General features: G+C 41.3%; 1 protein-coding gene across 1 annotated transcript; it reads left to right on the top strand.

Annotated features, from left to right (window-relative positions):
• Positions 1-9166: 9166 nt before the first annotated feature.
• Positions 9167-12043, top strand: LOC130962987 (uncharacterized). Its single transcript, XM_057889135.1, has 5 exons — positions 9167-9571; positions 10920-11099; positions 11141-11413; positions 11513-11745; positions 11905-12043. Exons 1-5 carry the CDS (start codon positions 9167-9169, stop codon positions 12041-12043), a joined length of 1230 nt encoding a protein of 409 aa, XP_057745118.1.
• The last annotated feature ends 730 nt before the right edge of the window (positions 12044-12773 follow it).

Here is a 12773-nt window from a genome sequence, read left to right as displayed (position 1 = left end):
TAGAAACTCCACCGTTGAAAATACATAAGAACAAGGTCTAGGCATGGCCGAATGGCCAGCCTCCCAAAGAGGGTTCAATCATCAAAACATGATCAAAAGATTTCTATACAATAGTAAAAGGTCCTACTTATAAGAAACTAGTAGCCTAGGGTGTACAGAAATGAGTAAATGACATAAAAATCCTCTTCCGGGCCCACTTGGTGTGTGCTTGGGCTGAGCAATGAAGCAATTTCGTGTAGAGACTCTTCTTGGAGTTAAACGCCAGCTTTGGTGCCAGTTTGGGCGTTTAACTCCCATTTGGGTGCCAGTTCCAGCGTTTAACGCTGGGATTCCTTGAGGTGACTTTGAACGCCGATTTGGGCCATCAAATCTTGGGCAAAGTATGGACTATTATATATTGCTGGAAAGCCCAGGATGTCTACTTTCCAACGCCGTTGAGAGCGCGCCAATTAGGCTTCTGCAGCTCCAGAAAATCAACTTCGAGTGCAGGGAGGTCAGAATCCAACAGCATCTGCAGTCCTTTTGAGTCTCTGGATCAGATTTTTGCTCAGGTCCCTCAATTTCAGCCAGAAAATACCTGAAATCACAGAAAAACACACAAACTCATAGTAAAGTCCAGAAAAGTGAATTTTAATTAAAAACTAATAAAAATATACTAAAAACTAACTATATCATATCAAAAACATACTAAAAACAATGCCAAAAAGTATACAAATTATCCGCTCATCAGAGGCTTATCCTCCTCCTGAGGAATTTTCAAAAACTCTTTTGTTTCCTCTGGCTCTTCCTGATCAGGCTGAGTATCCTTGAAGATGTCCTCAAGCTCTGATTCTAAACTTTCAGTCATATTGACCTCTTCCACTAAAGAGTCAATAATGTCAGCGCCCATGCAGTTATTTGGTGTGTCTGGATGCTGCATAGCTTTTACAGCATTCAACTTGAACTCATCCTCATTGACTCTCAGGGTTACTTCCCCTTTTTGTACATCAATGAGAGTTCGTCCAGTTGCTAGGAAAGGTCTTCCTAGAATGAGAGTTGCACTCTTGTGCTCCTCCATTTCCAGCACTACAAAGTCAGTTGGAAAGGCAAATGGCCCAACCTTGACAATCATGTCCTCAATTATGCCTGATGGATATTTAATGGAGCCATCAGCAAGTTGGAGGCATATCCGGGTTGGTTTGACTTCTTCAGTCAACCCAAGCTTTCTGATAGTAGATGCAGGTATTAGATTGATGCTTGCTCCAAGATCACACAGGGCTATCTTGGTGCAAGCACCTTCTAATGTGCATGGTATCATAAAGCTTCCTGGATCTTGAAGCTTTTCTGGTAAGCTTTTCAGAATGACTGCACTGCATTCTTCAGTGAGAAATACTTTTTCAGTTTCTCTCCAATCCTTCTTATGACTTAAGATCTCTTTCATGAACTTAGCATAAGAAGGTATTTGCTCAAGTGCCTCTGCAAACGGAATCTTTATTTCAAGAGTCCTTAGGTAGTCTGCAAAGCGGGCAAATTGCTTATCCTGCTCCGCTTGGCGGAGTTTCTGAGGATAAGGCATCTTGGCTTTATATTCTTCAACCTTGGTTGCTGCATGTTTATTCCTTACATAAGTGGTTGGAGAAGCCTTTTTAGAGGGGTTACTATCAGCACTCTCAGGTGTCTGGTTCCCCTTTTGCGTTTGAACGCCAGGATTGGGTGGAAAATGGGCGTTTAACGCCAACTTTTCCCCCTTTTCTGGCGTTTGAACGCCAGAACTGGGCAGGGAATGAGCGTTTAACGCCAGCTTCCCTCCTTTTCTGGCGTTTGAACGCCAATAGTATTCCTCTCTGGGCTCTCACTGTCCTCAGAGGAATTTTGGATAGTGGTTTGGCTATCCTCTGTCAATTGTTCCTTTATTGACTTTTTGCTACTTTGAGCAATGTTATTCAATGTCTTCCCACTCCTCAGTTGAACTGCTTGGCATTCTTCTGTTATCTGTTTAGACAGCTGCTGTTTTGCCTGATTCAACTGTAATTCTATGTCCTTGTTAGCAATTCTAGTCTCTTGGAGCATTTTTTTAAATTCTGCTAACTGTTTTATTATCAGGTGTAATTGTTGATTAAGCTCAACCATCTGTCCTTGAGGATTAGGATCAGTGGCTAATGCCATAACTTCCTTTTGTGTAGAGGATTCATTGCTAGAGTACAAATGTTGATTTCTAGCAACAGTATCTATAAGCTCTTGAGCTTCCTCAATCGTCTTCCTCATATGTATAGATCCACCAGCTGAGTGGTCTAGAGACATCTGAGCTTTTTCTGTAAGCCCATAGTAGAAGATGTCTAACTGTACCCACTCTGAAAACATTTCAGAGGGGCATTTTCTTAGCATACCTCTATACCTCTCCCAGGCATTATAAAGGGATTCATTATCCTCTTGTTTAAAGCCTTGGATGTCCAGCCTTAGTTGTGTCATCCTTTTTGGAGGGTAAAATTGATTCAGGAATTTGTCTGATAGCTGTTTCCATGTCTTTATGCTTACTGTAGGTTGGTTATTCAACCACCTCTTAGCTTGATCTTTTACAGCAAATGGAAACAGTAATAATCTGTAGACATCCTGATCCACCTCTTTATCACGTACTGTGTCAGTAAGTTGTAAGAATTGTGCCAGAAACTCAGTAGGTTCTTCCTGTGGAAGACCGGAATACCGGCAATTTTGCTGCACCATGATAATGAGTTGAGGGTTTAGCTCAAAGCTGCTTGCTTTGATGGGAGGTATACAGATGCTACTCCCATATGCAGCTGTAATGGGGTTAGCATATGACCCCAGAGTCCTTTTGAACTGTTCATTCCCACTTATGTCCATGATGGAGAAAAGGGAATTGATGTGAATAGTAGTCAAGATATATATGTATATATATTTTTTTGAAAAGAGGAAAGATAAAAACAACAAAGGGACACCAAACTTAAAATTTTTCAGAAAATCAAACATGAATTTTCGAAAACCTAAAGAAAAACACAAAGAAGACACCAAACTTAGAATTTTTAAAAGATCAAAAAGGGACCAAGAACAAGTAATTTCGAAAAATTAAAAGAAAAACAAAAGCATGCAATTGACACCAAACTTAAAATATGAAATTATACTCAAATAAAAGACTCTAAACCAACAAAATAAAATAGTCCTAATCTAAGCAACAAAATAAACCGTTAGTTGTCCAAACTCGAACAATCCCCGGCAACGGCGCCAAAAACTTGGTGCACGAAATTGCAATCACAGTTTTGCAATCCCGCACAACTAACCAGCAAGTGCACTGGGTCGTCCAAGTAATACCTTACGTGAGTAAGGGTCGATCCCACGGAGATTGTCGGCTTGAAGCAAGCTATGGTTATCTTGTAACTCTTAGTCAGGATATCGAAAATTATCAGGATTGATTGTGAAAAGCAAAAGAACATGAAATAGGTACTTGTTTTGCAGTAATGGAGAATAGGTTGAGGTTTTGGAGATGCTCTGTCTTCTGAACCTTTGCTTTCCTACTGTCTTCTTCTTCAAGCACGCAAGGCTCCTTCCATGGCAAGCTGTATGTAGGGTTTCACCGTTGTCAATGGCTACCTCCCATCCTCTAAGTGAAAATGTTCAACGCACCTTGTCACGGCACGGCTATTCAGCTGTCGGTTCTCGATCATGTCGGAATAGAATCCAGTGATTCTTTTGCGTCTGTCACTAACGCCCCACAATCGCGAGTTTGAAGCTCGTCACAGTCATTCAATCCTTGAATCCTACTCAGAATACCACAGACAAGGTTTAGACCTTCCGGATTCTCTTGAATGCCGCCATCAATTCTAGCTTATACCACGAAGATTCTGATTAAAGAATCCAAGAGATATCTACTCAATCTAAGGTAGAACGGAGGTGGTTGTCAGGCACACGTTCATAGGTGAGAATGATGATGAGTGTCACGGATCATCACATTCATCAGGTTTAAGAGCAAGTGATATCTTAGAATAGAAGCAAGCGTGATTGAATGAAAAACAGTAGTAATTGCATTAATCCATCAAGACACAGCAGAGCTCCTCACCCCCAACCATGGGGTTTAGAGACTCATACTGTAGAAGATACAATGAGAAACGTGTAAAGTGTCATGAGGTACCGATACAATGTCAAAAGATCCTATTAATAGTGAACTAGTAACCTAGGGTTTACAGAATTGAGCAAATGACAGAAAAATCCACTTCCGGGCCCACTTGGTGTGTGCTTGGGCTGAGCATTGAAGTATTTTCGTGTAGAGACTCTTTCTGGAGTTAAACGCCAGCTTTTATGCCAGTTTGGGCGTTTAACTCCAATTTGCATGCCAGTTCCAGCGTTAAACGCTGGGAATTCTGAAGCTGATTTGCAACGCCGGTTTGGGCCATCAAATCTCGGGCAAAGTATGGACTATTATACATTTCTGGAAAGCCCAGGATGTCTACTTTCCAACGCCATTAAGAGCGCGCCAATTGGGCTTCTGTAGCTCCAGAAAATCCACTTCGAGTGTAGGGAGATCAGAATCCAACAGCATCTGCAGTCCTTTTCAGCCTCTAAATCAGATTTTTGCTCAGGACCCTCAATTTCAGCCAGAAAATACCTGAAATCATAGAAAAACACACAAACTCATAGTAAAGTCCAGAAAAGTGAATTTTAACTAAAAACTAATAAAAATATACTAAAAACTAACTAAAATATACTGAAAACATACTCAAAATAGTGCCAAAAAGCGTATAAATTATCCGCTCATCAATAATCTCATGATTTGGAACAAAGCTTTGATGCACTCTAATTGCTTGATTTTAGGACAAAGGAAGCTAGAAGTAGCCACGTTAGCAGCCACGTTAATCTAATTAACGTGACCACTAATGTGGAACAGGGACAAGCTTGTAGCGTTAATGGAAAAGGTGATCACCAATAACGCCTTCGAATCCATCATAGCCCACGTTAGTTGCCACGTTAACTACATTAACCTGGTAGCTAACATGGAGGAAAAGAGAAGCTTCAATGTTAGTGGTAAAAGTGATTGCCACTAACGTTCCACAAAGGCACAAACTAAGCCACGTTAACCTAATTAACGTGAACTCTAACGTGGGATGAGGAATCAACTACCAACGTTAGTGACACTCACCTTTGTCACTAACGTTGGATCAACCCAAGAGTGCCCACGTTAGTGGTCACGTTAAGACCACTAACGTGAGAAGTAACGTAGAGCTAAGCATGATAAGCCACCATTAATGACACTCACCTTTATCACTGACGTTGGAAATGGCAATCACTACCACGTTAGTGGCCACGTTAATCCAATTAACGTGAACCCTAGCGTAGGAAGGAGGGGCATTTGGAGCGTTATTGATAAAGGTAAGTGTCACTAACGCTCTCGAAGTTTAGGTATGCCCACGTTAAGAGTCACGTTAGTTATACTAACGTGAACTCTAACGTAGGGAAAGGGGGCAAAAGGCAACGTTATTGGAAAAGGTAAGTGCCAATAATGTTTGCGAAGGACCAAGAGGCAACGTTAGTGGTCACGTTAGTGCCACTAACGTTGAAGTTAACGTGGATTACTTTGGGTTGGAACGTTAATGAAAAATGTGACCGTCACTAACGTTCTCAAACCCACATTTTCACTTAACGTTAACACCACTAACGTCCTAACTAACGTCCATGCTTAACTCACACTTTTCTGCAAACAAAGCTGAGCCCACTAGAGATTGTAACTGCTTCAACACAAGATTAAAAGCCCATATCCAAGACTTGAAGAACTAACTAGAAGATCAAGAAGAGTAGTATATATAGGAGTAGTTTTGAACTAGAAGGGAGCTTGGCAATTTGGAGAATTACACCTTGTATATTTACTTTTCTGCACTTTTAGTTACTATAGAATGTATTCTTCTTCATCACTTTCCATTTCCAGAGCTATGGACAACTAAACCCCCTTTTATTGGGTTAGGGAGCTCTGTTGTAATTTGATGGATCAATTATAGTTTGCATGCTTCTTCCTCTTTCTTTTCCCTTGATTTACTAGAAAGCTTTCGATCTTAATTCAATTGGTTAGTTGTCTTGGAAAAGAAACTCTCTATAATTGGATCTCCTCTGAGCCTTGGAAAAGGGATGAGGAGATCATGCTAGAAATGCTTTCTCATGTTGGACCAAATTGGGGTTTGGACGGATATAGTGACATGTAATCCTCCCAACACTTTGATTTGGACATACATGTGGTATAATCAGTGACCATACTTCATATCTTCCCATGAGCAATTAAATCAAGGAATTGGGCAATTGTTCAAGTTTAGAGAGATTGGGTTGCCAAGGAATTGAGATCCAATCACCTAAGATTGCCAAGGAGATCAATGAATGCATTGATTGAGGAAGAGATGAAAATGAAGTTGATCCAGAGAATGTAACATCTCCTAAGCCCAATGAATCCCCCATTTCTGATCTTACCCATTCTCTTTACTTTCTGCCATTTATCTTCATGCTCATTTCCTCAAACCCCCATTTCGGATTCTACAATTTTACTTTTTACACTTTACGTTCCCGCAATTTAAATTTTCTGCAACTCTCAACTAAATTTCTGTTAGCTCAACAAGCACACTCTTCCAACTAAAGTTGTTTGACCAATCAATCCCTATGGGATTCGACCTCACTCTATTGTGAGTTTTTACTTGAGGACAATTCGGTATACTTGCCGAAGGAAAATCTGTTGAGAGATAAGTTTTCGTGCATCAAGTTTATGGCGCCATTGCCGGGGATTGATTTTGTATCGACAATGATTAAGTTGGAAGATCACTAGATTGAGCATTTTCTTTTGTTTGTTTATTTTACCTAGTCATTTACCTTCAGTTCATTTACCTTATTCCTTTATCCCCTTTACCCTCTCTGTTTTCTTTTTCTTTGTTATTACTTACAATTTTGCTCACTAACCCACTAACTGTTTGATAATTTACACCACTCACACTAATAGCCACTCTAACAAAAATAATCACTCCATTTATTTCTTGTTGTATGCTCTGTTAGTTGTATGACAGGGAGAAGAAGCGGGGCTTCAACTTCCTTTGATTCCAAACCAGAGAAGACCCTCTTTAGATTAAGGAGGGAAGCAAGAGGAAAAAGAGTTGTTGGTGCTGAGGAAGAGGAAGAGTACTTTGAAACAACATGGAGGAGAACATGGAAAACAACCATGAAGAAGAAGCTCACAACCATGCCAGAGAAGGCCCTGTGAATCATGCTGGGTAGGAAAGAAGAGTACTAGGCTCTTACATCAATCCAAACCCAGGAAATTATAGAAGTAGCATAAAAAAGCCAACCATACATGCCAATAACTTTGAATTGAAACCCCAGCTCATCACCCTTGTTCAGAACAACTGCTCATTTGGAGGAAGTGCCCAAGAAGACCCCAATCAACATCTAACCACCTTCCTGAGAATATGTGACACTGTGAAGTCTAATGGTGTTCATCCAGATGTCTATAGACTACTTTTGTTCCCCTTTTCACTCAGGGACAAAGCATCTAAATGGCTAGAATCCTTTCCGAAGGAGAGCTTAACAAATTGGGAAGAAGTGGTGAACAAATTTTTGGCAAGATTCTACCCTCCTCAAAGAATCAACAGGCTGAGAGCTGAGGTACAAACCTTCAGGCAATAAGATGGTGAAACTCTCTACGAGGCTTGGGAGAGGTTTAAAGACTTAATAAGAAGGTGCCCACCAGACATGTTCAATGAATGGGTTCAACTACACATCTTCTATGAAGGACTTTCCTATGAGTCAAAGAAGGCTGTGGACCATTCATCAGGGGGCTCTCTAAACAAGAAGAAGACCATTGAAGAAGCCATAGATGTCATAGAGACTGTGGCTGAGAATGACTACTTCTATGCTTCTGAAAGAAGCAACACTCGAGGAGTAATGGAGCTGAACCACATGGATGCACTACTGGCTCAAAATAAGATGATCACCAAGCAGTTAGCGGATCTTACCAAGAAGGTGGAAGAAAACCAAGTTGCAGTAGTCATCACTTCATTACCAGCTCAAGAGGGAGTGAATGCAGGAGAAGAAGGTGACTGGGAACAAGCCAATTATGTGGGAAACTCACCCAGGTAGGTCCATGATCCATACTCCAAAACTTACAATTCTGGTTGGAAAAACCACCCCAATTTTGGGTGGGGAAACCAACAAGACCAAGGCCAAGACCAGAGACGCCACACCCAAAATCCCAACAACAATGCAACTCACCAACATCCCTCACAGAGATCCTATCAACACCCCCAATCACCCTTCCCAACCATCTAACCTCAACCCACCATCACCAACCGAAGATAGACTATCCAAAATTGAGACTCTACTTGAAAGCATATGTAAGGAAATTCAAGACAATAAAGCTTTTCGGGAATAAGTGCGATCCAATATGTAGAATCAAGATGCTGCCATCAAGAAACTTGAAACACAAATTGGCTACTTATTCAAGCAAGCCCCTGGCCACAACATTCATAGCAACATTAATTCAACTCCAAGGGAGGAGTGTCAGGCTATCACCCTCAGAAATGGGAAGGAATTGAGGGAGACCTACAAGAAACCACAACAGAAGAACTCGGATGAAAAAGAAAAGGGACAAGAGAAAATGCAAGTCTCCACCCCTAAGTCACATCAAGAGGGAGAAGTACTGAAACCATGCTTCTCAAAAGCCCCATATCCCCAGCAATTAAAGAAAAAGGGAGAGGACAACCAATTCTCAAGATTTTTGGAAATCTTCAAGAAACTACAGATCAATATACCTTTTGCTGAAGCAATAGAGAAAATGCCGCTCTATGCCAAGTTCTTGAAGGAGTTGATGACCAAGAAGAAAAGCTGGAAGAACAACGAAATCGTGGTACTCACCGAAGAATGCAGTGCCATCATCCAGCACAAATTGCCCCAGAAATTAAAGGATCCTGGGAGTTTCCAAATCCCTTGTATCATATGGGAAATCACAGTGGAGAAGGCCTTATGTGACCTAGGAGCTAGCATAAATCTGATGTTCTTAGCAATGATGCGAAAAATGAGGATTGAGGAGGCCAAACCAACAAGAATGGCCCTGCAACTAGCAAACCGATAATTCAAGTTTCCTCACAGAATAGTAGAAGACTTGTTGGTGAAGGTGGGAGACTTTATCTTTCCAGCAGACTTCGTAGTATTGGACATGGAGGAAGGAGCCAAGACCTCTATCATCTTGGGAAGACCATTCTTAGCCACTGTCGGAGCCATCATTGATGTCCAAAAGGGTGAACTTGTCCTTAGACTACATGAGGAGAAAATAATATTTAATGTGTTCAAGGCCATGAGTTACCCACAAGACTCATTGGGAGAATGTATGAGGTTGGACTCGATGGATGCTGTGGTGCAAGAAACTCTTGAAGAAGAAGAACTTGAGGAGTTAACGGAAGAAGAGGAATCAGCATCACGCGAAGAGGCTGCAACAGCTGAAGTTCATGTTCAAGGCACACTAGAGGGGAAGGATGAAAGGAAAGAAGCGCCCAAACTTGAACTAAAGGCACTACCACCCACCTTCAAATATGCATACTTAGGAAAGAATGAAAGCTATCTAGTAATCATAAATTCAGCCCTCAGCCAAGAATAGGAGGAAGCATTACTTCAAGTCTTATAAAAGTATAAGGATGCCATTGGATGGACACTTGCTGACTTGAAGGGAATCCGTTCGGCCATATACATGCATAAGATACTATTGGAAGAGGATGCCAAACCTTCCATTCAGTCCCAAAGGAGGCTGAATCCAGTTATGAAAGAAGTGGTACAAAAGGAAGTCATGAAGCTGTGGTAGGGAGGAGTGATCTATCCAATTTCGGATAGCCCATGGGTCAGCCCCATCCAAGTAGTCCCCAAGAAAGGAGGAATCACTGTGGTACCCAATGAAAGGAATGAGGTAATCCCTACAAGAACTATCACAGGATGGAGAATGTGTATTGATTACAGAAAACTCAATGAAGCCACAAGAAAGGATCATTTCCCACTTTCCTTCATGGACCAGATGCTGGAAAGACTTGCAGGACACGCATACTATTGCTTTCTAGATGGTTATTCAGGATATAACTAAATAGTGGTTGATCCAAGAGACCAGGAGAAAACATCATTTACTTGCCTTTATGGAGTGTTTACCTATAGGCGCATGCCATTTGGGCTATGTAATGCGCCAGCAACTTTTCAACGCTGTATGCTTTCCATCTTCTCAGATATGATAGTGAAGTTCATTGAAGTTTTCATGGATGACTTCTCAGTATTCAGAGAGTCCTTCCCTAATTGCCTGAATCATCTTGCTTTGGTGTTAAAAAGATGTCAAGAGACCAATTTGGTCTTGAATTGGGAAAAATGCCACTTTATGGTGACAGATGGAATAGTCCTTGGCCATAAAGTTTCTAACCATGGTATTGAGGTGGAGAGAGCTAAGGTGGAGCTAATTGAAAAATTACCCCCACAAAGTGATGTCAAGGCAATTAGAAGCTTTTTGGGACATACTGGCTTCTACAAAAGGTTCATTAAAGATTTTTCAAAAATAGCCAAGCCCTTAAGCAATCTCCTTATGTCTGATACAACATTTATCTTTGATGAGAAGTGCATGCTTGCATTTGAAAACTTGAAAAAGAAGCTATCCTCAGCTCCTATCATCACCACACCTGATTGGAATTTGCCATTTGAACTGATGTGTGACGCATCTGATTTCGCATTGGGGCAGTGTTAGGACAGAGAAAGAAAACTTGGTGGATGTCATATACTATGCCAGCAAGGTCCTCAGTGACACTCAACGAAATTATACCACTACCAAAAAGGAGTTTCTGGCAATAATTTTTGCATTTGACAAATTTAGATCATACCTCATTGGCTCTAAAGTTATTGTTTTCACTGATCACACATCACTCAAATATCTATTTGCCAAACAGGAGTCAAAACTAAGACTAATCAGATGGATCTTATTGTTGCAAGAATTCAACATTGAGATTAGAGACAAAAAGGGTGTGGAGAACAAGGTAGCAGATCATCTATCCAGAATCCTTTGTGAGAAAGGAGCTACACATGATACAAGTGTAAATGAGTTCTTCCCAGATGAGCAGTTAATGTTGGTTCACAAGGCACCCTAGTTTGTGGTATTGTCAATTTTAAGGCAGCTGGTGACTTGCCTCCTGGAATCAACAAACATCAAAGAAGAAAACTCATCAATGATGCTAAATATTTCATTTGGGATGAGCCTTATCTCTTCAAAAAATGCTCAGATGGGATCCTTAGGAGGTGCATTTCAGAAGAAGAGGGACGAAAGGTCTTGTGGAATTGTCATAGTGCTAGCTATGGAGGTCATTTTGGAGGAGAAAAAACCACAGCAAAGGTACTGCAATGTGGATTCTTCTGGTCCACTATCTTCAAGGATGCCAAGGAACTGGTGAGGAGCTGCAATGAGTGTCAAAGGGCTGGAAATCTACCCAAGAGAAATGAGATGCCAAAGCAATATATTTTAGAACTCGAATTTTTCGATGTGTAGGGGATCGACATCATGGGACCATTCCCAACCTCATATTCGAACAAGTATATCTCGGTGGTAGTGAACTATGTATCTAAGTGGGTGGAGGCCGTGGTAACCCCAACAAATGATAACAAGGTGGTCATAAACTTCCTTAGAAAGAATATCTTCACCAGCTTTGGAGTCCCACGAGCCCTCATCAGTGACGGAAGGAGTCACTTTTGCAATAGACCATTGGAGACCCTACTCCTAAGGTATGAGGTGAAGCATAAGGTCGCCACACCTTATCATCCCCAAACAAGTGGGCAAACCGAGATATCTAACAGAGAATTAAAAGGGATCTTGGAAAAGACTGTGGGGGCATCAAGAAAGGACTGGGCAAAAAAGCTAGATGATGCTCTTTGGGCATACAGGACAGCCTTCAAAACACCAATTGGGATGTCCCCATATCAATTAATGTATGGAAAGGCCTGTCACTTACCATTAGAGCTGGAGCACAAAGCCTTTTGGGCTCTCAAGATACTAAACCTTGACAACACTGCTGCTGGTTAAAGGAGGGTCTTGCAGCTGCAAGAACTGGAAGAGTTTAGGTCTCAAGCCTATGAAAACACCAAGATTTATAAGGAAAAAGAAAAAAGGAGACATGATCTCAACCTGGCACCAAGAAGTTTCAAAGAAGGACAACATGTGCTTCTCTACAACTCTAAACTGAAACTCTTCCCTGGGAAACTCAAATCAAGGTGGTTCGGACCCTTTCTAGTCACAAAAGTCTCACCTTATGGACACATAGAAATTGGTGCATGAAATCACAATCACACTTTTGCAATTCCGCACAACTAACCAGCAAGTGCACTGGGTCGTCCAAGTAATACCTTACGTGAGTAAGGGTCGATCACACGGAGATTGTCGACTTGAAGCAAGCTATGGTTATCTTGTAACTCTTAGTCAGGATATCAATAATTCTCAGATTTAATTGTAAAAAGTAAAAGAACATGAAATAAATACTTGTTTTGCAGTAATGGAGAACAGGTTGAGGTTTTGGAGATGCTATATCTTCTGAATCTCTACTTTCCTACTGTTTTCTTCTTCATGCACGCAAGGCTCCTTCCATGGCAAGCTGTATGTTGGGTTTCACCGTTGTCAATGGCTACCTTCCATCCTCTCAGTGAAAATGTTCAACGCACGCTGTCACCGCACGGCTAATCATCTGTCGGTTCTCGATCATGTCGGAATAGAATCCAGTGATTCTTTTGCGTCTGTCACTAACACCCAGCCTTCAGGA

This window comes from Arachis stenosperma, chromosome 2 (genome assembly GCF_014773155.1).
Source record: "Arachis stenosperma cultivar V10309 chromosome 2, arast.V10309.gnm1.PFL2, whole genome shotgun sequence".
NCBI classification, from domain to species: Eukaryota; Viridiplantae; Streptophyta; class Magnoliopsida; order Fabales; family Fabaceae; genus Arachis; species Arachis stenosperma.
The sequence above is the reverse complement of the archived record's forward strand: the minus strand, read 5'-3'. Positions and strand labels throughout refer to the sequence as shown.